Source organism: Apis laboriosa, unplaced genomic scaffold (assembly GCF_014066325.1).
Source record: "Apis laboriosa isolate Shangri-la unplaced genomic scaffold, ASM1406632v1 scaffold19_cov150, whole genome shotgun sequence".
Taxonomy (NCBI): Eukaryota; Metazoa; Arthropoda; class Insecta; order Hymenoptera; family Apidae; genus Apis; species Apis laboriosa.
The window spans coordinates 2,790,668-2,817,020 of NW_025222278.1; the positions used below are offsets into that span (position 1 = coordinate 2,790,668).

General features: G+C 30.8%; 2 protein-coding genes across 7 annotated transcripts; both read left to right on the forward strand.

Annotated features, from left to right (window-relative positions):
• The first annotated feature begins 545 nt into the window (after positions 1 to 545).
• LOC122712182 (probable cytochrome P450 6a13) lies at positions 546 to 3,577 on the forward strand. Its single transcript, XM_043931609.1, has 5 exons — positions 546 to 1,000; positions 1,423 to 1,945; positions 2,362 to 2,583; positions 2,933 to 3,184; positions 3,275 to 3,577. Exons 1-5 carry the CDS (start codon positions 665 to 667, stop codon positions 3,442 to 3,444), a joined length of 1,503 nt encoding a protein of 500 aa, XP_043787544.1. The 5' UTR covers positions 546 to 664; the 3' UTR covers positions 3,445 to 3,577.
• Positions 3,578 to 4,658: 1,081 nt separating this feature from the next.
• Positions 4,659 to 26,353, forward strand: LOC122712179 (potassium voltage-gated channel protein Shaw-like). Of its 6 annotated transcripts, none has more exons than XM_043931603.1 (7): positions 4,659 to 4,744; positions 5,881 to 6,257; positions 9,716 to 10,138; positions 12,983 to 13,270; positions 14,668 to 14,877; positions 16,082 to 16,252; positions 26,227 to 26,353. In XM_043931603.1, the coding sequence occupies exons 2-7, from the start codon at positions 5,961 to 5,963 to the stop codon at positions 26,314 to 26,316; spliced, it is 1,479 nt and encodes a 492-aa protein (XP_043787538.1). In that variant the 5' UTR covers positions 4,659 to 4,744; positions 5,881 to 5,960; the 3' UTR covers positions 26,317 to 26,353. The 6 variants fall into 6 exon arrangements, with proteins under 6 accessions (XP_043787538.1, XP_043787536.1, XP_043787537.1 ...); XM_043931601.1 differs by lacking the exon at positions 26,227 to 26,353 and adding an exon at positions 17,470 to 17,687; XM_043931602.1 differs by lacking the exon at positions 26,227 to 26,353 and adding an exon at positions 17,500 to 17,687.

The following is a 26,353-nucleotide window of genomic DNA, read 5'->3' on the forward strand; positions in this document are numbered from 1 at the left end:
TCAAATTCTTCGTAACATAATTTAAAAATTATTGAAATTGGCAATATAATTCATCGATGAACTCACAAAATATGATACATTGTAATTATAATAATAGTTTATGCATTTTATCATCACTATTTTCAAATCTTATTAAAGATTCAAGATCAATATTCATACATTTCATATCTTCTCCCATATTATCGTAATATTTGAAAATAAAATTAAACAAATTTGACTTATTATCGTTTACCAAATATATAAAATATGCTCGATGATTAATATAACATCAGTCCTAGAGAGACATTATTTGTGAACAAAACATTTGTCGTGAACAAAAAAATAATTAAAGTTTAACATACGTTTTACCAAATAAAATTTATATTAATTAACATGCAAAGTGAAAAACACTTAAGACTTACTTTTATAATTGTTATGATTTTAAAAGATTACAAGAAATAAAGTAGTAAGAATATTCTCCATTTTAATATTCTTCCGTGTATAACATCAAAAAAATATAACTTATAATTAATCATCTATTATTCAAAATATTGACACAATTTCGATAACAGCATTGAAAAAAAATTATCTAAATTAACTAATTTTAAAGTAATAAAAATTTTAAAGTAAAAATTTAAAGTAATAAATTAATTTTTCTCATCGCATAATACACAAAACCCAAAAAATGTATATTAATTTAGAAATTTTTTGTGGAATAGTAATAGCGCTTATTACTCTCTACTATTATTTAACGGTTAATAATAATTTTTGGAAAAATCGTGGAATATCTGGACCAGAACCTCTGCTAGGATTTGGCAATATAAAAAAGGTATTGTTAGGAAAAGAATCAATGTCACAATTTCTTACAAAGATGTACCATGAATATAAGAACGAATCTATAATTGGAATATTTACAACAAGAACACCTCAATTAATTATCAAAGATCCAGATCTTATAAAAACTATCTTGATTAAAGATTTTTCTAAAATCATGAATCGAGGATTATTGCCAATAGTCTCAGTAAGTAAAGTAAAAATAATACTGTACATAGTTTCGAGATAATAATAAATAATAATAAATAATAAATAATAAATAAAGTAATATTTATTCTTTCTTACAATTTGTGCTGTGTTTGATATTTTATTCGAGTAAATAATTAAAAAAAAAAAAAAAATAGAAAACGAAATTAGTGTAATTAATACAAATTCATTCTTTATCTATATGCGACATATTTTAATTATAGCTTATGATAACTTTCCACTTTTATAAATGATATCATGACAATTTTTATAACTATTCTACAATATAAATGAAGAACATTTTTTACTTCTAAGTAAAAATAATAAAATGAATAAATAATAAATAATTATTGAAGATATAACAGACAAAAACATATTCTAAATAAACAATATTTGATTTTTTTAATATGTTCAATGTTTCAGGGAGAACCAATATCTCAACATCTTTTCAACATAGAGGCAGAAAGATGGCGACCGTTAAGAATTCATCTTACACCAGTATTTACTGCCAATAAACTTAGAGGAATGTTTTCCTTGATTCTTGAGTGTTCTATGCATCTCGTAAGTTATGTGGATAGCTTAGTAAAAAAAGGAGAACCTATCAATGTACGAGAAGTTGCTGCCAGATATACCACAGACGTCGTTGGAAGCTGTGGTTTTGGCGTAGACATGAACTCATTGTCAGAAAAAGAGAGCGAATTTCGACGGGTTGGAAAATCTGTTTTCGCTACAAATTACGCAAGAATAATAAAACATAGAATCAGAGAGTTTATGCCGCGACTATACAATTATATTCTTTATTTATGGCCGACAGACGAAATGGCGGAAAAAATTATAAAACTAACGAGAGAAACACTGGAATACAGAGAGAAGAACAATCTCTTGAGGCCCGATTTTATGAATATACTTTTAGATCTTAAGAAACATCCAGAAAAGATTGGCCTTGGTTAGTTATTATAGATTTATTACGCAGAAAAAGAGTTTATAAAAGAAGTTCATAATTCTGGTATCTTTTTTTTAATATTTATTCTTCTAAAGTTTTTATTTCAAGTTTATTTATTGTCCTTGCTTAAATAAAAAAAAAGCGGGGGAGGAGGAAAATGAAGTTACCAATTGACTTTGTTTTACAGAGTTATTTAAATATTTTATTTTTAACGATATAATTGCTTAAAATTGAGCTAATCGCATACGCGTACTTAACTACTACTAAAGTAAATCTTAATAATTTTAAATGGAAAAACTTTTTTATCTGAAAGAAAAGATACTAGTCTTTGTGTGTTTATAATAATATTTATAATAATTATTCTGTATTCAAAAATTAATATATTATCCATTTCTCTACTTCTTTTTATCCTATTTTAGAAATAACAAATGAATTTTTGGCGGCACAAGCATTTATTTTCTTTGTTGCCGGTTTCGAAACTTCATCATCAACGATTAGCAATGCTCTTTACGAATTAGCTTTGAATCCTGATATTCAGGACAAGTTACGAGAAGAAATCAAGGAATTCGCAGCAAAAAATGACGGAGAATGGAGATACGAAACCATAAAGGAAATGGAATATTTGGGAAAAGTTTTTCAAGGTGAATATTATTGAATAGTTTTCTTAAATTTTTCTAATTTCAAATCAAGATTTAAATTTCATTTCGTGTGTATAATTATTTTTATTTATATCTCACTTTATAGCAAGTATTAATATTCGTGAGACAAGAATTTGAAGTGAAGAATCCTAGATGATAGTTGATTATATTTAATATTCTTCATCTTATTAAAATTTTATTAATTTTCGCTCGTTTTGCTCATTAGAATTTTTATTAGAATCTTCATTACAAAAGTATTATTATCCCATTAATACTTTGAATAACATATTAATATTTTGAATAATTACCCATAATTTTACGTTCCCTTTTATACCTTTTTTTATATTTACAGAAACTCTAAGAAAATATCCATCTTTGCCATTTTTGAATAGAGAATTAATTGACGATTATACTTTCGAAAGTAATAAAGTGACAATTCCAAAAGGATTAAAAATATGGATACCCACTTACGCCATTCATAACGACCCAGATATTTATCCAGATCCAGAAAAATTTGATCCTGAAAGATTTTCAGAGGATAAGATAAAACAAAGACATCCTATGCATTTTTTACCTTTTGGACACGGACCAAGAAATTGCATTGGTAGACATGTGCAACAAAAATTTAAAATCAAAGATAATATAAAAGGAAAATAATGATAATAATACGGTATTAATTAGAATTTTGTTCCAGGTGCACGATTTGCCGTATATCAAACAAAAATTGGATTGATAAATATTCTTCGTAATTTCAAGCTTGATCTTTGTGATAAAACGTTAATTCCTTATAAACTTCATCCACGTGGGTTACTGTTAATTCCTTTTACGGATTTATATTTGAAAATAACTAGATTGACGAACTAACGTTTTCTCTTTTTATTTATAATTTTATTATTAATTTTATTATTATTTAGTATAAAGCGCATTAATAATAAGAATTTGTAGTAGTAAAGATAGTATATTCATCAATGTAAATAAAATTTATGTAATATAACAATTATTTTGTGGTTTATTAATCGTTTATTTAAAGTGTTATTTATTTTCATTTTTGAGATTATTTTTTCTCTAAAATTTCCATATTATCCATATTATCGTTTCTCAAAAATAACAATGAAATGTCATCTTATTAAATTAATTTTTTTGTTTAATATAAATTTTTTAACTATAAAAATTATTATATATTGTCATTTATCATTATTTCTTATTGAAAAATAAGGTTCTATTTTTTGTACTATAATTAAAAATATATATATTTAGTTTATATAAATAAGTTAAGTAAAAATCAAATAGAAATCGTGGAATTAACGTTATCTTAACATATCTTTACACTATAAAACAAAAAAAAAAGTTAAGAATTATATATGAGTATTTAGTGAAATGTTTTAATAAAAAATAGCGCTGAATTTTTATATGAATATACTATTTATTCCTCTATTTATTTTCTTTGTCTTGTATTTCATTCAAAATTCGAGATTCCGATATATCTTAATCTTTAATGTAAAAAATATGAAATTCATATTCTATTTTTATCTATGTTAAACATAATGTAAATATAATATAAAATATCTCGATATTCTAACATTTTAATGCAAAAGATTACTTAGAAATAGAGAATTTAAATTGTAGTATTGGTTCAACAAGAACCAACAGAAATAGAGACGAATTTCGAAACTTAAATATCAAAAAATCTTCTATCGAAGAATCATTTGTGAAATCCTTCGCTGCTTCCAATATTTTAAAACTTCAATTATCTGTTTCGTAATAATTTATACGTATTATAAATATAAATCAATATTGAGAGTGATATCTTAATAATAATGGAGATAGTGAATAAAAAAGTGCCTTAAATTTTAAGTATATTCTATACTTCTTCTATGATAGTTAAAACAATATTTTACAATGCCATGAAATGTACACATTAACATTTAATCTTCACATGAATGAAGAATGAACGACTCTTTGATGGGAAAGCAAATATTTTCCATCTCGTATCCGGAATGGATCGATTTCGTCGCTTCGCGATTCGATGGTAACACGACGTTCGCGGTTGGCCACATAAATAAACAGAGTCGAATTTATAGAACTCGTGCTGTTCGGTTATTCCTCTCCGAATTCTTCGACCGTGGAGAATCGTCAATATTCTCTCCATCGGTATCGTGTCGAGGTGCGAAGTGAATATATATTTTTCTTTAATTTCGATTAAATTATTTCTCGAGTGTATTATAAAATTTTATTTACGCTTATTAAAACAATAATGTTATCGAGAAATGAAATTATTATATACATATAATAAATAAATTATATGTAAAGATTATTATTTTATATCTTATTGATTAAATTTTGTGGAAATATAATTCTAACATTCGTATTAGTGCCTGATGATGAAAATGTGATTTTTATCGATGAAATGTGGTTGTGTAACAACGATTTTGTTAAAAATAATAATATTAGAGTAATATTGTTTTAAACTTATCTATATCCGTTTCTCTACAAGTGTACGTATGAATTATTTACAAAATTTGAATTTTAAATATTATTATTTCGTATAATATTAAAATAAAATGAGTATTTCTTAAAATTAATCAGGATAATATTTTCATAAAATATTTGAGCAAATAGTAAGAAATGTAAGTTCCAAAAATAAAAATACCTTCCGAAATATATAAATATCCTACATTCTTTGTGTCGCGTGTGTATATATATATTTTATTACTATTAGAAAGTAGATTAAATTTTTGGAAAAAATTTGGGAAAAGAATAATAAATACGATTTTAATCTTATTATCTAATTAATCGAATAGGTTTAATCAATAAACTAATCAATAATCAATAAAAAATTTTTCAAAGAAGAATTTATTTCTTTAAAAAATATTATTCCTCGAAAAAAATAAAGATTTCTTCGAACCAGGAAATACAAATTAAACCTATTAAATATAACGTTTAAATTGCACAATTGACGATGATGTATATTTCCTCGTGAAATAATTCTTATTTTTAACCTATTCTCCAATCGATTTTCCCAAGAGATTTGTAATACTAATCTCGTTCTTCTTTCACGTGAATTACAATAAAGAATTAATCCAATCTGGCAAGAGATATTTTTATTTAAAAAGATTCTAAACTGACCAAGTTTCGAAGAAACATTTTCCAAAACTTTTAATGACAATTTTGAACACAACCGTTTAATCGTTTCGATAAATAGTTTAAAACATTATTAATGAAAAAAAGTTAAACAAATTATATTACGAGAAAATAATTTGCACGTATCGTTTCATTAAAATCATTTTATTTCAAGCACAGCTGTTACCATCGAAGCGAGCTGGGATCCGTTATCATTCGAGCATTTTCTCGTACCATGCGTTCCACGAGAATTGGGAAGGATGAGGAAACTGGATGACGGCAGATGGAACGACCGTGTGATCCTGAACGTTGGCGGTGTACGGCACGAGACTTACAAATCCACATTGAGGAAAATACCAGCGACCAGGCTGTCGCGTTTAACCGAGGCATTGGTCAATTACGACCCTGTTTTGAACGAGTACTTTTACGACCGGCATCCGGGCGTCTTCGCCCAAGTATTGAATTACTATCGTACGGGAAAACTTCATTACCCAACAGACGTCTGCGGGCCACTTTTCGAGGAGGAACTCGACTTCTGGGGTCTGGACTCTAATCAGGTTTGCAATTACCTTTTATCTCAACCGTGAAACGATTCTGCTTTGTGGAAATCTGTAGTTACGTAGATACACTTGTATCGAAGAGGTGAAAAAAAAAAAAAAAAAAAAAAGATAAAATATGAAGGAATCGATACATAAAAAAAATCTTTTGATACAATGATGGGTAAAATAATAATTGGAAATAATTGTAATGAGAAACGGCTGAGATTACTTAAAGTAACTTTATTCGAAATTTTCAATTATTATCGTGGTACTTAAAAATCGAAAATATATATAAATATTTTGAGAAAGTCGAAATTTTGAATTTGATACGAGTAAATATTATTCAAGCATTATAAATAATTACTTAAAATAATTTTATTCGAAATTTTCAATTACAGTCGTGGTACTTAAAGATCGAAAATATGTATAAATATTTCGAGAAAGGCGAAATTTTAAATTTGATACGAGTAAATATTATTTAAGCATTATAAATAATTACTTAAAATAATTTTATTCGAAATTTTCAATTACAGTCGTGGTAGATCAAAAATATGTATAAATATTTCGAGAAAGTCGAAATTTTAAATTTAATTATTCGATATTTAAGATATTAATTTATAAAATATCTTTGGAGGATTACGATTTTGAAGATGGAGATAAATATAAGAAACGATAGAGATAGAGATTCGTTTGTGAAAGTAATTGATAAAGTTTGCATTGGATGAAGAAAGATAAAAATAGAGCGAGGCTAAGAGGTATGACGAAGATAGAGCGGTTGTTGCTCTTTCTTCTCGATTTTTTATTCTGCACGTGCAGAATCAGCTCTACGCATCTATTTTTATATGAAATTCTTTCGTACATTGGAACATATAATAACTCTGTTCTCAAAAACAATAGAAGAAGAAGAAAAAGAAGAAGAAGAAGAAGAAGAAGAAAATGGTTGTTATTAGCGCATCAGACGATTTGATGGATGAAAGAGATTTGGTATTTATTGGACAATTGGCAGCAGCTTAAATATGTAGTGAATCTGAATGGAAAATCAAAGACAAGAATAGATGTTTGTGTAATACGAGCTGTCGTAGGGCAAACATTTCCGATCTGTTAGCTCGATGGCGGTTTCATGGTTTCTGCATTTTGAACGAGGTATTTTCAAAGTGGTAACAAAGCATACATTTGTATTCGTGGTTGTGTATCCAGGAAATGGACAGGTAATCAATGTTATGCCGAATGTTATATCGGTTATGAAATAATACTGCTTTTCGAGTTTGATGAACGATCGATTAATTCAATTTCCAATTAATAAATTTGTTGATTGAAATTTTTACCTGTATATATATAATAGCAGGATCCCTTTTTCAATTTTTTTCTCCGATAATTTTATAATAAACGTAAAGTTCGATTGTTTAAATGATAATTACGGTTAATTCAAATTTTTATCGAATATCTTTTAATTTTTTTAAAATTAAATTTATTTTTCCTTCGTTCGTAATATTTTTCGAGTTTGATTAATTCAATTTCCAATTAATAAATTTGTTGATTGAAATTATTATCTATATAATAGCAGGATTTCTTTTTTCAATTTTTTCCTTCGATAATCTTATAATAAACGTAAAGTTCGATTGTTTAAATGATAATTATGGTTAATTCAAATTAATTTTTTTATCGAATATCTTTTAATTTTTTTAAAATTAAATTTATTTTTCCTTCGTTCGTAATACTGCTTTTCGAGTTTGATGAACGATCGATTAATTCAATTTCCAATTAATAAATTTGTTGATTAAAATATTTTTACCTATATATATATATAATAGCAGGATTCCTTTTTCAATTTTTTCCTACTATAATTTTATAATAAACGTAAAGTTCGATTGTTTAAATGATAATTACGGTTAATTCAAATTCTTAATTTTTATCGAATATGTTTTAATTTTTTTTTAAAATTAAATTTATTTTTCCTTATTTCGTTGTTCAATATGCTTTTACGATGATCATACTGCACGCGTGCAAACATCGATCCAACGTTCTCATTACAAAAGGGATATAATTTTATGAGAACATAAATGACAAAACATTGTCCAAAGTTGAATAATTTGCATAAATTGTAATTAGATATGGAAATAAATTTATTCCGTTTAATATTCATTTATATCGCGAATAACGCATTAATTAAATTAAATCGATGGCTTTTGTAGAACGATGATGAGTTATCCCCCGTTTATCTTTAGTTTAGTACACGCGAAACTTTATCAACGTTCTGATTATATTCTATTAAATATTTCTCCAACACCACGTTATTCTCCACCATCACGTTATTTACGTATCTCGCGTAATCGAACAATTCTTGGAAAATATCGAATTTTTGGAAATAATTGAAATAATTCCAAAATATTATTCGATAAATCGAGTTATTTCGTATATTTACTGATTTCTGATATTTTCATCATCAAAAATTTCATTAAGAACTTTATCATGCTGTGTACAGATGATTGTAATTTTAACAAATAATTTTTGCCACCTTCCTTAATATATTTCAAAAGTTGGACAAAAAAGAATAACTTTTAACTTATTGCACGAACAAAAAAGTTTCTTTTATTTTTCTTCGAAATGATTCATTGTTCACGAAATTTAGTTGCGCGAATGATTTATTTTCTTTATACATCCTCTTTCCCCAAATATTTCATCTTATTACGTTTCATCTCTACTCAAAGAGGCACTCTCCAACAGTACTCGAAAAATATCGATAATTTTTCAATCGAAACAAACGAAATAATTTTATACCGTTTTTCTTTAAATTCCTCGAATCATATAAATTAATCAATCAAACGTTCTCGAAAAAGAGCGTTTAAAAAGAAAGAAAGAGAGATACGTACAAATAATAAATGTGGAGCAAAGAAAATGAATGAGAACTGCGTTTTTCACTTACCCGTTTGCTTAATTAATGACGCAATCAATATCAATTAACCGTCTTCGTCCAAATCCTCTTTTTTCCCCGCAAGCCCCAAGAGAATTAAGGCAACGTTAATAAACGATAATAATTCTATAGAAACCAAAAAAAATAGAAAAAAAAAAAAAAAAATTGAAAATTGCTGATACTTAAACAATATTTTGCGAAATAAACAAAAGAGGGGAAAGAAAATTTTAATTTACTTATTTAATTTACTTACTTTCCCCTCTCCTGGAAATGGACTTGTATTCATTAAAATTAACCTCTGTATTTCACCTCTCTCTTCGATATAGCTACTAAAGTAAAATTTTATTAATTCACAATAATTACACAAATATTCACAAATATTCACAAATATTACACAAATATTATTATTCACAAATATTCGATGTTGCCCACGATAATCATCATCCATATTCCTACCTACATTGCCAGAGTATCCATCATCCATATTGTAGCACAAATGCTAGAGAGTAGTTTCTCTATTAATTTCGAGTATAAACTCGGCTGAGACCGTGATTCCGGGTTACAGGTGGAGCCATGCTGTTGGAGCACGTACAGCAGACACAGGGACACTCAAGCGACTTTGGCGATCCTCGACAAATTGGACGTGGAGGGTGAGAGGCTGAGCGACGAGCAGATCGCGCGACTTTTCGGTTTCGACGAGGAGAACGGCGGGGGGGCAAGGTTGACGGGATGGCAGAGGTCGAGGGCACGGATGTGGGCACTGTTCGACGAGCCGTACTCGTCCTTCGCTGCCAAGTGCGTAGCGTGCGTCTCGATACTTTTCATCTGCCTCTCGGTGCTGTGCTTTTGCCTCAAGAGTCACACGAAACAATCGAGGGATGACGAGGACGAAGATGAAGACGACGATCCTCGTTCTTATCCCCTGCTCTTTTACGCGGAGCACGCGTGCAACGCGTGGTTCACCCTCGAGATCACCCTTCGATGCTTGGTACGTTGCTCTACGATTGGTTTAATCGATTTTAAATATATTTCGAATATGTGGAAATGATGGGATAATTTTTCGATAATTCGATCGAGTGGGGTTCGTACGTGATTCAATCGAACGAACTTTTGACAGTTGGTGGATGGATCGAGAGAATGGAGCGATTTTATGCGAGTTTTTTTACGTGTCTTTAAGGAAGAGCGACACAATATAGCAAGCTTATGGTATAATTACGACCCTTTTCGAGCGTACGCGAGTGACGGGGGCAAAAGTGGTTCGCCAACACAATGTTACTAGGTTGGGACAAAGCAGAGTTTTTGCACATAGTTATGACAGTGAACAAATTTATACGTTTCGGTTTAAACAAGTTAATTTTAGGATTGGGTTGCTAAACAGAGATAAATTAATGGTTGGCCTGTGATGGCTTGTTACTTGATAAAACAGTTTGAAACTGAATAATGAATAAGTATGGAGGAAATATTTATAATGGTTGGAAAAATTTGGCATATATTCTGTTAGCTCTTCAATTTCGTTTCTAGATATGTAGTAATAAAATCAATTTATTATAAAGGTTATGAGTTCTATTGTAAGATGATCAGAAGTAAAGTTCATATGCAAATGAAGGTTTACGTTTATCTTTAAATTCACGATGTTCTAAAGTTCAGGATTACAAGAAAGATTTCTAAATTCAAATAGTTTTAAAGATTAAAAAGATTCCTAAATTTCTGAAGATTCAAAAAGTTCGAAAAGTTCTGAAAGTTCCAAAGATTCAAAAGGTTGGAAAGATTTTGACTTTGTTCAAGAGTTTCAGAAAGTTTCAAAAATTCAAAAGATTTGAAATGTTCTGAAAGTTCGAAAGGTTCAAAAAGTTTAAAATATTCTGAAAGTTCCAAAGGATCAAAAGATTTGAAATGTTTTAAAAATTCCAAAGATTCAAAAAGTTTGAAATATTCTGAAAGTTCCAAAGATTCAAAAGATTGGAAAGGTTTTGACAGTTCAGGAATTCAAAAAGCTCCAAATGTTGAAAAGATTCGAAAAGTTCTGAAAGTTCCAAAGATTCAAAAGATTGGAAAGATTTTGACAGTTCAGGAGTTCAGAAAGATTCAAAAATTCAAAAGATTTGAAATGTTCTGAAAGTTCCCAAGTTTCAAAAGATTGAAAATGTTCTGAAAGTTCCAAAGGTTCAAAAAGTTTAAAATATTCTGAAAGTTCCAAAGGATCAAAAGATTTGAAATGTTCTGAAAGTTCCAAAAGTACAAAAGGTTTGAAATGTTCTGAAAATTCCAAAGATTCAAAAAGTTTGAAATATTCTGAAAGTTCCAAAAGTTCAAAAGATTGGAAAGATTCTGACAATTCAGGAGTTGAAAAAATTCCAAAGATTGAAAAGGTTCGAAAGGTTCTGACAGTTCAGGAATTCAGAAAGTTCCAAAAATTCAAAAGACTTGAAATGTTCTGAAAGTTCCAAAGGTTCAAAAGATTTGAAAAAGTTTCTAAAGTTCAAAAAATTCTCCAAAAAGACTCGTATTGCGAGATTGCGAATCTTTGATGGGCTACACAAGCAAGTGTATACTGTGCATCTGTACTGTACTATGAATCAGCCCCTTGATTAAGCGACAATCTAAGAAAAATTCCAAGAACGAGACTAAAAAGACTATACCATCCATAGAATCCACTGTTTCTCAGGAATCTGATGTTTGCAATACTTCTTTTTAGATAGGATGATGCTGATTGCCATTTGAGACTAGCATGGCTCAAGAATATCGTTTCAAGTCTCAAAACCAATCCAACCACACCGAATTGCTCCTAAATATACAAATTGTTCTTTCAAAAACGACATTGTCCTCGCAACATCTGTTCAATGTTCAAACATATTCGTTGCCTTAAAAAAAAAAAAATCGCGAGAACAACATCAGAAAATGTTAAAATTTGGAATACATCGTGTATGAAAAATTTTTAATCGTAATTTTTAATCACCACTCAATTATACATACAATCTTTCGTATTAGCTTAAAATTATTAGATTATTAGATTCTTAAATTGATTGAAAAATTAGAAATTTAAAAGTCATTAATTTTCATAAAGACGATTCACACAAATTAGTAGAATTGAACGATCATTTGTCCGAAAATATCGTAGAACATTTCATCTCGTTAATATCGAGCATAATAAGGCATAATCGACGAATTTCCCTCGAAAATTTTTCCTCTTTCGGGCGATAATATCTCTCTATTAATTCATAGCAATTGAAGTTTCCACCGCCTGATAAATGGGATTCAATAATTGGCCGATCGATCATCGCAAGTATCTATGATTTGTGCAGGGTTTCACGTACAAGTGAAAAATCTTTCGCCAATCTTTGTCGTTAAAACTTTTCCCCCCCACGTCCGTTTTTTTCGGGAAAAATCAATACGCGATTACCAAACGTATCACGCGAAACATAAATTACGAATGATCTTTCAAGAGTCGCGTGTTAAGCCTCCCTCGTTTTCGCTTTATTTTTCGTTTCGATTTTAAAATAACTGTAACCTGCATAAAATATTTCGACGCAATAAAAATTTCGAAACAATTTCGAGACAATTTCTTACCTTTTAACGAAGAATGAAATTTTTAATATTCATGGCGGACGTCGAAAACGTTGGAACGCGACGATTTCTTTTTTCCACCGAAAATTTGAAAAAAAATCGATGCGTTCTTGATCTTCCTAATTCTAACCTAAAATTAAAATAAAAAAATGAAAAATGAAAATTAAAATGGAAAAAGAAAGATGAAAATCCTTTCCTTGAACCGTCGAGTTAAATTTCAATCGAAACCAATTTATCAATTCGTCTCGTAATCCTCTATATATTGCAGGTAAGCCCAAGTCTGAAGAGATTCGCTGTGTCGCCATTGAACGCGATAGACTTGGCCGCCACGCTCAGCTTTTACACCGAGTTCCTCACCAAATCCAGCCTGTATCTCGAGATACTGTCGATAGCCCGGGTACTGCGCCTCTTCAAGCTGACCAGACACTCGCCAGGTCTCAGAATTCTGATCCACACTTTCAAAGCTTCCGCCAAGGAGCTCGCGTTGCTGGTTTTCTTTCTCGTCCTTGGGATAGTCTTGTTTGCAAGCCTCATCTTCTACGCTGAGCGCCTTCAAGTAAGTTCGTTACACACTCTCTCTCTCTCTTTCTCTCTCTTTCTATCTCTCTTTCTTTGTCTCTCTTTGTCTCTTCCGAGGAGCAGAACACCAGGTGCGAGATTTCTGGATCGGTGATGGAGTTCATCGTAATTGGAAAAGCTGTTGTTTCTTTACTTTCGCTGTGAAGAAAGGAGAAAGTATAGAGTGCAGAAGCTTTTCTTGTCTCCTGGAGAGGAAGATCGATTTTGAAAGATTTTTTTTTCTTTTCTTTTTTTTTTTTTTTTTTGGAAAAAATTCGCTCCACTTAGAATTCTTCGAGTAGCGATGAAAAACGTTAATTCGAAGGAGCGAATGGATCGGAAACACGTTGAATAGAATACCGATAATCCGGCATATGACGATTTGCCAAGCGTAATCGTGATTATTATTTCGCGAACAGTCGTTTTGGAAACAATGATCGGTGGATAAAAGAGGTAGAAAGATAATATTTGTACACAATTATTTCGTCGACTGTGAAATTAATTATACGCAAGTGTGAAACATTTGAATATTTGTATCATATAAAGTTTTGTTAAACCCATCCATCGATCGATCGCGATTGTACTTTATCTCATTTTCGCATTTGCATCATTTTAAAATTGAATGGAAACGTTTATCGTGCGTTTATTCGTCGAACGAAAAGAGTATTATTCTTCTTATAAACACGTTTCCCTTTTTTACTTTGTTGTTGTTACAAGCACGATTGATTTTTATATTATTCTTCTCGTTTTTTTATCGTATCGCGTTCAGCCCAATATTTTAATATATATTGATAATTTGATATTCCCTGGTATGTCGGATTATTGGAATTCCATTGAATAATAGATTACCACACTAGCTATTTTCATTGATAATAAAGAACTATTTCCTCTCTTGGTATAAATAACTGATTTTTATAAAATTAATATATTGACGTACGAAAGAAAATATTGCCAATGTCGTAAATCGTTAAAATTGTTAAAATATCGAATTGGAAGAAAATTACAAATATAATAATTTTCGTTTCGTATTAAAAATCAAAATTTATAGGAATTGTTTGAAATTTATCCGCGCAAGAAATTTGTATAAAAATGGGAAAAAATATTTTACGACAAAAGATTAATGGATTTAAAAAAAAAAGAACGAAATCACATTTTATTTTTTTTGATAAAAATAATATCGAAATATATTTTACAGGAATGAATCAAAACGAATAAAACGAAAGAAGAAGTTTCCATATTTTTTTTTTTAAGAAAATTACAAACCGCACATTCCATAAAAATTAATACATACCCCAATGGATACGTATCAAATTTCCAATATTACAATTATAAAATTCTAACCACTGCTCGAATCCATAAATCTTAAAATGACGTATGATACGCCTATGCTCGCAGGAGAACCCGCATAACGACTTCGACAGCATACCACAAGGTCTCTGGTGGGCTTTGGTGACCATGACGACAGTTGGTTACGGCGACATGACACCAAAAACCTTTCCCGGAATGTTCATAGGGGGATTGTGCGCTATTGCAGGCGTTTTAGCCATCGCTCTTCCGGTTCCTGTTATCGTCAGCAACTTCTCCATGTTTTATTCCCACACACAGGTTCGCACCTCGTTTCTTTTTTTCTTTTCTCTTCGATTTTCATTGTCAAATTGTCAAACTGTCAATATCTTAAATATTAAAATAATCGAAATAATTAATAATTGGATCACGATCATTCGAAGATACAATGGATCGAAGAAATGATCGAAGAGGAACGGCAATAATTAAATAAATCTCTTTGATACGATATTCAAATAAACCTAGCGTTGGACACTCGCGTTTTTTTTTTTCCTCGAAGCGACGTGATTAACGAAAAGGGGACGCATGGAAAGATTCCTCTTCTTCTTCTTTTCTTCCATTTTTTTTTTTTTTTTTCTCTCCTCTCATCGGATTAAGCCGCCCAGGCGAGTACGTATACGCGGTGAATAACGCGTTCACCGTGGGAACACGGAAGCGGAAATCCATTCAGCCGGGCAACATGTAAACTTTTGCACTTTTCACCAGCCAATTTGAAAGTTTTCCACGGAGTAAAGAAGTTTCTCCCAGCCCGGGCCCGGGTGTCAATTTTTCATGCGACACCGTTCAAGCGGCACAGGGATACCCGATGAATATTCGAAACGAATGGGGGGAGGGGAGACGACCGGTGGCGCCATCCAATTAATCGACAACGAAATATTCTGCCACGTTACCACGGGATAGAGTCGCGTAACGTGGCCATTTCTCGATCATATCATCATTGTTCGGAATAATACTCGTGATAATCTCTTCGTTCGTATCACGATAATATTAATTGAATTGAAAGTTAATCCATCAGAAAGAAGAAAAATATTTTTCTTATTAATTCGTATTATTAACATTAATTCTATAATTTTTATACGTATTTAAAGGGATTAGAGGATATATGAATCGTGCATTTCGGCAACAAAGTTCTCTATTAAACGTTTTATTGGAGCGAAGATCTTCTGGCCGGGGCTATGAGTTTAAGGAAGCTCGAAAGTTTGCCTTGGCCAACCGTTTCCAAAGTTTTTCGGGAAACATCGTGAAAATTAAAGGTTTCCAGCTTGCATGCCTATTATTTCCGCCCGTTTCGCCAATCTTCTCCGCGAGATATTTGCGGATANGAGAGAGAGAGAGAGAGAGAGAGAGAGAGAGAGAGAGAGAGAGAGAGAGAGAGAAGTATTGATAGAGTTGGTGGAGAAGGAATGTGATAGAAAAAAAACTTTAAAGTATTAAGAAAAATGAATGTACATGTTATTTGTCACAGGCTCGTAGCAAATTGCCGAAACAAAAACGAAGAATTCTACCGGCGGAGATGCCAAGACGATCGAGATGTTTGAGTTATCGGGATGCCAACGATATTCAATTTCAACTCGCTTCCAGATCGTTGAGGCCGAGGCCGCCAACTATCGGACTAGAAAACGTTTTAAATTTGCAGGTAAATTAAAAATTCGCACAATTTTGAATTTACTCTGTTCATTCTTATCTCCTTTAACACGTACGCTCGTTCATTGATGCATATTGTTTACAGCACTGATAAAAACGATTAATCGAATTTCCTCCTTTTTGATTTCCATATTAATAAATTTTAAAGTTGTCAAAAACATTGACAATACGGATTTCGAAAGATAAGAGTGCGCGATTAATAAATAAAGCTGTCTAACAAGATTTTAACACGTTAGTTATTCCTGCGAGAAAAACGAAATATCCTTATGAGAATTTATGAGAATCTAAACAGATGTTAGGAGTAGCACTCGCTAAGAAATGAACGTGCTTCTCGCGAGCAGAGAACTCAAAATGTAAAATGTAAAAGCAGCATAAGCAAAGATGTTAAATAAAAATATGTATTACATCGTTTTAACTTGGATTAAAAAATATCAGAGTGTGGATTTTTAATAACTCAGACTTTCTACGTATTCGCGTTTTTCAATTCAAGGCGCAAAAAGATTAGAAATGGATTAGATTAGATTTGAAAATTTCGAAATTCGAAATCTTTTTTCTTTTTTTTTTTTTTTTTTAGTCGATTCGATCAAAGCAACGATTTTTAAGATGTTAAAATTATCTATCTAATAGATAGATCATTTGGATAATTAAAATTTCTGAAGATGATACACTTCTTTTCTCTGAGTTTTTAAAATTTTTGATTAATTAATTAGATATTCGAACTTTGGTTGGCTTACGATTTTCCATGCCAGAATATTTTAGTATCGGTCATCATAATTTTTTAATCCATAAAAAGATGATCTATTTCGATTAATCTTCCTTAGTGATAATCTTGGTATCTGCAATGAACAGAGAAGAAGTTAATCTAAAAAGTTTTGCCCATTATATCCATCTATAGTTGAGAATTGCTGAATTGGTTATATACCAATGATTGATTACATTTTTTTTTTATTATTAATCTTAATATGATAAAAATATATAATGCATGGTTTTTCTGAAAACTCGAATAAAAAAATTACTACTATTTTATAATAAAATGTATTGAAAAATAAATCTTATTTATTTATTCATACATATACATATGAAATGAAGAAAACTTTTGCTTATTGGATTGCTCGATATAATAACTCTATTGTTGCATACTAATTGAACTTGTTTCACACTGTTCACATCCCTTTTTTTTTTTTTCTTTTCGTACTTCTTTTTATACAGCCTAATATCATGATAAATTTACCACGAGAGTCCACCGTCGGAGGAAGCATAAATTCTGACAGAGTGGATTCTCCTCTCCTAGCTAGCAACAATCCCGTGAAAAATGGGAAAACAGTGGACGAAGCCATGGATGACGTGCTCCAAGAGGAGGGGAGGAAAAGGGGTAACTCGTTCACGGGGAACTGCATACTCTCACTTGCCTGATCGTTCAGAAACAATGTAATAAAATCGAATAAAAAAATAATTTTCATCGAATACAATTATCAATTATCAAAGTTTTCATTCATAAAATTCAATAATCCTCCACGATAAATTTCTTTTTTCCTTTCAAATCGTTCATCCGTTTGTTGGAAAACAAAGTAACGAGTAATTATAATAATAATTGATTGAGATAATATCACGAGAGAGATATTGGACGAGAAGAGATGGTGAATGACACACGTGAAACGTCGATGTCAGGCAAACACCGTCTATGAAAATATTATCGGTGAAATGATCGTCGTTAATCCGGCAGAATCAATGATCACATCGGAGGAGGACTTGATCAGAATTAGAACCGCGCGGTTAAAGTAACAGATGTCGTCGAAAGACGTGATATAGCCGTTCGTATATATATATATATATATATCTTTCTCTCTCTTTCTCTCTATATAACCGACCTATTTACCGAATGGGTGAGTGATCAATCGTGTTCGAATAAAAATGAAAGTAGGTGAGAGGAGGAGGTGGAACAATGGCCAACGTGCAATTATTCCCGTATATAACGAAGTTCAATTCGACGGTCGGATAGGGATCATTGTTTATGTTTCACTCTCAACTTAATCCATTTCCCCTTGGAATTATCTTCCCTATAAAAAAAAAAGTTTTCGCTCCTTGCTCGACGATACTCGATACTACATTGATTTGCAACGATTCATTTATTACTGTAATTGGATTTCCTTCGTTTTCTTCTTAATCGAATATCTCCTTAGCACTGGTGTTATTTTACACGTACGTGAGAGATATAGACATCTTTGAATAATTTCGCGAAAGACGCAGAACATTGTTTCTACGGTGAGTGAATTTTATCGTTATACTTGATTATAGATAGAGGGCGCTTGAAAATGAATGGAGAGCAATGTTATCTTATTCAATCCGATCTAACCTAACCTAACCATCGACTCGTGTGTTATCGATTATATATATATATTTTGATAGAAGGTTCATTTAAGTTGCTATAAATTTCTTCTTTTCTCTTCGAAAAATTGTGAAACTATATTTTTAAAATTTATCGTTTGAAATAATAATAACACAATGTCGGATATGAAATATTCATTTATCTGTATTGGATGCATATACTGGGTATGAAAAAAGTTTATTTTCATTATTACTTTCGCGTAGTCTTAAATTTACGAGTAAAATATTTTTAATGTAAATGTGTAGTAGGTAAAATTAGATTGTACGTAGGAAATCGAAATGTCAGGATAGGGGTAGGCCACGTCTTTGCGAAGGGAAATAAAAGAAATACATGTATGAAATAAAATCGATGCATTTATTTCAAACTTTCGGATCGAGATATAGTTAATTATATAACAATAGAGCGAGAGATATATCTGGTGGTTTTAATTTTAATCGTTCGATGGACGAGAATTATAAATCGGTATGCACGTACACATCTGTATGTTTAGTCTGCAGAGAGTCTGCACGATGCTTTATTTATACAGCCGGAGAGATACAGAGTTTTCGCAAATGCGTCACTGTTCCTTCATTTTGAATATTTAAACGATGAAATCAAAGAATTCCGAAAGGATATGACTTTTATAATTCGATTATTCCAGAAAGGGAAAAATTAGTGGAAAGTGGGGAAAAGTATCTTTTGAATATCTGATATGGTTTCTATCGCTATTTCTTTTATCTATTTTTTTTAAGTAAAATTAAATTGACTTATTTCTTTTTGATGTAATAATACAATTTTGATAAGATAATCCCTTTTTAAAAGTTTTTAAAAAATCGACAATGCATTGAATCACCATTATCATTTATTATAAAAGAGAAATCTATAAATCATTAAAAATAAGAAGAAAGAAAATGGGCAAATTTTTCTATAAAAAAAATAAAGAATTTGTTTAATACAATATTACTAATTACAATATAATACTTTGCTGCAATAACTTTAAATTTGTTGATCAAATTCAAATTTTAAAAATCTGAATATTATTACAGAAAATAATTTTGATTAGAGAGAAAGAGAAGCCATAATTGGCAAAAAAAGAAAAAAATTTTGTTTCTACATTCCTTTCCATTCTACCCAACAATAACAGAGAATTATCATAATTTCCAAATGTCTAAAAATTCCACGACCCCAGAAAATTTGTCAGGAAGAATCGGTGGAACTCGTCGGTGTGCAATGTATCCTCTCCGCCAATGGGAAGCACTTGCTATGCGCCCTCGGAGTTCTCCAACCCCTGGCCACAGAGAGAAAACAGAAAGAACAAAAACTACGGAAGAATGAAAGTAGAAAGAAAGCAAAAGGAGGGGAGGGAAAAAAAAAAGAAAGCGAAAGAATCAAAAAAGAAAAAAATAGATGTAGAAAAGGCATAAGAACGAAGAACGAAAGTGGAGTGGAACTTTAATCACCGATTCAAAGAAAGAAGAGAAAAGAAAAAGGAAAGAGAGAAAAGAGAAGAACTCGGGTAGAATCAGAGGGGTCTCGCAAGGCAGATGCGGGTGCGGTTTCAGGGCGCAAGCGTGAGGCATCGACCGGTAGGTAGTGATGGGATCAAGTTCAATATGCGCTTCTAAATCCAAAAAAAAAAAAAAAAATCAAATCCAAAATACACTCGAGATTTCATTTAAAATTAGAGTAATAATCGTCCATTCTTATATACTTAATTCTTATAAACTTTTTCAGAACAAGTTTTACTATTACTATTTTTCGAATCACTATTGATCAAAATTTATTATATCTTCTTATAGCTATATCGAACTTTCCGTTAATTTTTCTCTTATAAGTTTACTCTTATTTTACTTACTTTATATATATATATAAACGATATATTCTATATAATTTTTCATCTTTACTTAAATTATTACTACGAAATACCTTAGCGATTCAATATTATTGATCGATATCGTACGCGCTTGATCCCCATCGCTATCGTTAGGGGACAGTTTGCTCGGGGAAAGAGAAGGCGAAAAAAAAAAAGAAAAGAAGAGGGATCCCTTCTTCGCCCTTTGGCCACCGTCACAGGCCCTCCGGATACACCTTTGTACTTATTCTAACATGATGCCCGAGTAAAACGTAGCTACCACCCGCCTCCAAAGCGTACCGCTTCCAGACTCCTCCTTCGCGTCCTCTTCCAGTTATTTTCTTCTTTTCCACCCTTCATTCGCCCGCTCCGTGTCCCGTCACAGAGCCTGCAGCAGCCTCTGGAACGTCCACCATCGCGCCTCCCCTATTCCAAAGCGGGTTTATCTTCTTCTTCTCGTCGCGTCGCCGTCTGTCACCGTGCGTTTCCAGATGAATCGCAAGGACAAGGGGGAAGTGGAAAGAAAGGGATTCAAAGACGAATCTCGATATATACCCCTTGCTTTTTTTTTTTCTTTTTTTTTCCTTTCTTTCAGAATCACGAAGGTGAACCGCAGAGTGGTCGATGTCCTCGTCTTTAACCTCCTGCGAGACGAACAGATTGCTCTTGCTCCATATTTCTTTTTAATTCTGTCGGGGAATTGATCACGTGGTTGAATGGGGAGAATCTTTTGGTGATTATATAATATATCAATTTCAATATTTCAGGAGAAATTGAAGAATGAAAGAAAAACATACAAAGAATATCAATTCGAAAATAATAAATAAAATTATTCTAAATTTTAAAAAATTAGTAATAAAAAGAGTATGAAAAATCTTTCTTTCTCGAATAATATCACGAAATCAAAATATTGTAATAAATGTCGAATTAAATTTAAAATTATAAAGAAGAAAATTGATGTATAAATTCAAATTGTTGTTATAAGTGAATCTAATAATCTAAAAGATAAAATAATTGATCATGATCTATTTGCTATATGGAAAATTTTTTTTTTTAAATCTTGAGATTTTAAAGGATAATTTAATACAAAGTGATTGCTTTACAAAGAAGAAATGTTTTGTTTTTCTTGTGGATCGTAGATAGATTCTAGACATTCTTCGAAATTTTGATCATTTTTTCGGATTACACGTTTTGTATTCTAATTTGTATCATTTTTTGGTTTACAAGATTATATTTGAATCACTTTTATTTATCCTATTTCTGGCGCAAATTAAATTTCAGGAACAAGTCATCGATGCTTTGATATTAAATTCTATATTTACTTTTGATACATCAAAAATACGAAATTCGTTTTTCATTTTCTTTTCTATTCTTTTTCCTCCCACCATCGAGTTAATTCAACATCCTTCAAACGATTTCTTCGATTTCTTTCCGAGAAATGCACTTTACCGTTTGGAAAAACAAAACGTCATAAAGTAAAATACGTCATAAAGTTTCAAAGAGTTTAATCTCAAAATATATCCCAAAAGGGGATATAACTCTTCCCCTCTTGGAATTTAAGGAATATTCATTGAATATAGTCGAAGGAACCAGTAAATTTGTATTGATAATCCAAGAACCCATTGCGTGATCAATCAAGAACATCATTGTATCCTCACGAGCATCACGTATGCTCGACGACAGGAGCAAACTAACTGTCGCTTGTTTCTGTCAGAAGATATCGATTTAACAAGAACCGTAATTTCAAGGCATCCGCGGGCAGACAAGTGAAACGATTGTAATTACACGTTTCCTATAAATCAAATCTATCTGTAGGCAATAAGCAACAACAAGTATTATTGAATCTTCTTTGCTTTTGAAACTTCTATCGTTGGATTAAATAATAAAGAAAAGACGAATCAACGAACAATTAAAAAAAAAAAAAAATTATAATTGTTACTTGATAAATAGAAATTTGCAAAGAAGAAATTGTTCTTACTTTTCTGTATTTTACAACGCATTTGTATATATATATATGTATACAAATGTCCATAACAAACAAAATTTTTCCTTCATTTTTCACGCACGACAAATTGCAACGTATCACAAAGTTTCCATACGCGTATGAATATTTAGAAGAGCAAAGTATAGGATTGAAAACCGTAACAGCGTACGAATAACCGTATGACAGAGCAGAAAACCTCGAAGCATTCATTTTATACACCATTGGCCACAAAGAATGCCAAGATGAAAACGCGGTACATTCGGAATTCTGAAGTATATAGAAGAAAGTCGCGCCTAGTGGCGCGGTGAATGCATCAAATGCGTCACGGTTGGATCTCTGGTAACGAAAAAAAAAAAAAAAAGAAAGAAAGAAAGAAAGAGGAAGAAGGAACGAAATCAACAAAACCATCGTCGTTAAAATTCCTCTTAGGAATCGGACGATGATCGTCCCCTCTAGCCAGCCAATGAATTCGTGTCAAGTGTACGGGCACGAATTTACAATTGAAATTATTTTGATAAAAAATCTTGCACGATCATCCACTTGATGAATAATAATGTCTGATGAACCAAACGAGAATCCTTATCGAGTGCATGAAAAATTCTTTTTTCGAGAACGAGAAAAAAATAATTGCTTTGCGCGAAGCATAAATTTTTTTTAAGTAAGTACAGTATACACTCGGATGAACTTGCAAAAAAATTATTTGTAAAACAGATCGATTATCTCTCTTAAGTTAATTTCGCGATAAAGAGACAAACTAATGTATAGACAATAGATCTTATATAATTGTTTCTAAATTCATAGAATATTTTTTTTTTTAAATAAATTATTTTAGAAAATAATATAGGATGTATTTTTGTTTAAATTTGATTCGATCATGTCAATATCGTGTTTAACGATTCGCAATTCGTTGCGTATTTCTAATCTTTCTAATTGTCGGAAGCAGAGTCTAGAGATTGCTTTATGATCGCAGACGTGCAGACACGCAGATGAATAACTAGGCATTCGCTTCTGGACAGTCAATAATAATGGCATGTCATAAATCCGTAGCTGGATACATCAATCAGTGAAGGAGATTGATGCCTTTGAGTTTGAACCCCTTGTTAACATCAAATCACCTTGGCAAGTCTCCATCGATTCTAATCATTAATACCAAAGTTACACTCCGTAACAGAACATTGCTCAATGCTTATTTAATATATAATATTATTACAATCAACAGACAATAACAATACCAAATAAAAGAAATACAGAGGTTCATTCGATAAAATCAAATGTCCTATCTTAATAATTTACCACATATAACGATTAATTTTAGTAATTTCAGTTATTATATAAATTATAATATATATATATATATATATATATATAATGATTATATTATATAATTATATAATATGTTATAATTATTATATAAATTTTTCATATGGAACCAGGATAGTTTAATTTTAAAACGTAGAAAATTCACTGGCAAAACCAATAGCATACATCTCCAAATAAACGAACAGGCCTCCATCAAGCAAATAACGTTAATAGTTCCATTCGATTCGTTCGACTGGTCATGAAAATCCGAAAAATTCGCGGAATTTTTCGCGTGCGAGAGCGACAAAGATGCGAGCAACGTTGTCAGATTGTAATCGATTAAACTCGCCGTTCCGTGTCGTAGATTGTCGCGCACCGGCTAGTCGGCTGGTTATTGGTAATCGTCTGTAACCGCGGCACATAACCATCGGTTGACTTATCGACGAGTTCGGCCGATTTCCATACGTATCCTCGTTGGAAATCGTGCGAGTCGGTGATGCATCGTGCATTACCGGTATTGGTATTGAACGCGATGCGATTCGAAGGCGAGGAACGAAGCGTGACACCGAAACGGGGATCGAATTCTGCGACGATCGGACGCAGAATAATTTTAGGCCGAATTAAGCTTCCGATGCGTGGTTCGAGGCATTCGAGGTCCCTCGTTTCACGTGCGTTTTAATTAAAGGTCATGGTTTCGATCACGTGTGATTAAAGTGGCACGTGTACCTTGGCCGCGTGGATTAATCTTTAATTGATTATTTTTTTTTTTGTTTTAGTGATATTAACTCTTCCATAATATCAATTTAATGGAGCTTAAAATAGAATAATCTATTTAACATGTAGTGTGCCATTGCAAGGATTACTTTTAGATGAACTTTGATATTAAATTAATAATGTAAATATATGAATAAAGACTATTAATATATATATATATATATCTATTGTAATTTTTTAATAATTATTTTATCAAAATGTGTTTTTGCTTTTTGTAAAAAAATAAAAAAAATATGAATTTGAAATATATTATGGTTCAAGCAGAAGGCAAAAATTGTACTTCTTTTCGATAAAAATAATAAATAACTGGTATTTGTTTAATCCGTTTCGCAATGTTCTGACAAAAATAGGTTGAAAGGTTACAAAAACTGAACATATTTTTTCAACAGTTTTAAAAAAAAGTTTTTATTTTAGCATCTAAAAAAAAACATTGTAAAATTTCTTTCTTTTTGTTTAATTTAAAATATCTCCGCATCAAAAAAAAAAAATTCATATTTCATTTATATATTTGAAACAATAAACGCTACGTGTTCTCTTGCAATTTTACTCTTCAAATAAACAAACAATATAATATGTAATATATGATATACTAATTTTGAAATGAACGAACGAGACATCTAATTTGTTTGAATTATAGAGAACAAAACCAAGTATTAATTTTACAAATTCTTTTTAAAAATGTATAATGCTCGTTATAAACTTTCCACATATAAAGAAACACAGAAAAATTAAAAGAACAAAAATCGATAAGATATAATATTACAAAATTAATACAAAATCAACAAATATTGTCATTATAAAACTTTTTAATAATTTTATGCCATGTTTTGAAGAAAAAGCGATAGTATATTGCAACGCATTGAAATGTATTCTAAAATCAATTATTATAATATAAAAGCCTTTTTTTAATTCTGCAAATATTAAACTATGAAAATAATTGCTTGTATAATAAAAATGGTTACATAACGATAAAACTTTTCTCGATATATTTTGCTTTGAATTCATAATCAAAAAGAAAAAGAGAAAAAAAAAAACGAGTGACGTTAGCTTTCATTCTAACACGATTAATAAGCTATCAAAATCGACGTAACAAAGCTAGATATAGAAGCCATGCAATTGCGTTATGCAAACACGTGCATATGTTATTATAAACGTGTAATTGTGCAGTGATATCGATGCTATCTTATGAAACCATAATACCCACGTGCAATATTCTCGATGAAGTAGAACAGAAGCATATTGAAACGATGCCTAACGTAACGTATATAGTATATTGCTTTAGAATTGCGGCATAGCAATTTGGCGCCATATGTAAAACCAAAAATGGTTCTTTCCGTAATAAGAGAAGGTTAATAAGCTCTGAATTAATTTAATACTCGTGACTTTTAATTAGAGCTTTCAAATTATTGATTATTTCATTTCAAAAGATAGTTGATTTTAAAAATTAAAGTTTCTAATTTTCAAATATTTTTCTGATATTATATTTACAGATCATTTGCATGACCATTACAGTTTACATCGTTATTCGATGTATGCGATGTCATATCTCGACGTCCTTGCAAAAGATCAATAAAATATCAATCGATTATTGGAAAGTCTTTTATTTTGTCCATGTTATAATATATTTACCAATATTCTTATATCTATAGTGATGTAATATTTTCAAACTTCTATTAGAAATCTGTTATTAAGATTGCAGAGACTATATCCTGTATAAAAAGAAGCCTAAAGAAACAAATACACTTTGGCAAGATTTCAATCATTTGTGAATTGATATTCTAACATCACGGAAATAGCTGTAAGATAGCCAAAAATCACT

Excerpts from the sequence above, each read along its gene's own strand:
- LOC122712182 (XM_043931609.1), top strand. The coding sequence starts at position 665 with ATGTATATTAATTTAGAAATTTTTTGTGGAATAGTAATAGCGCTTATT. Across the intron at positions 1,946-2,361 it reads TCCAGAAAAGATTGGCCTTG|AAATAACAAATGAATTTTTG; the intron begins GTTAGTTATTAT and ends ATCCTATTTTAG. Across the intron at positions 2,584-2,932 it reads TTTGGGAAAAGTTTTTCAAG|AAACTCTAAGAAAATATCCA; the intron begins GTGAATATTATT and ends TTATATTTACAG.
- LOC122712179 (XM_043931601.1), top strand. The coding sequence starts at position 5,961 with ATGAGGAAACTGGATGACGGCAGATGGAACGACCGTGTGATCCTGAAC. Across the intron at positions 14,878-16,081 it reads TGTTTTATTCCCACACACAG|GCTCGTAGCAAATTGCCGAA; the intron begins GTTCGCACCTCG and ends TATTTGTCACAG. Across the intron at positions 16,253-17,469 it reads AAAACGTTTTAAATTTGCAG|CCTAATATCATGATAAATTT; the intron begins GTAAATTAAAAA and ends CTTTTTATACAG.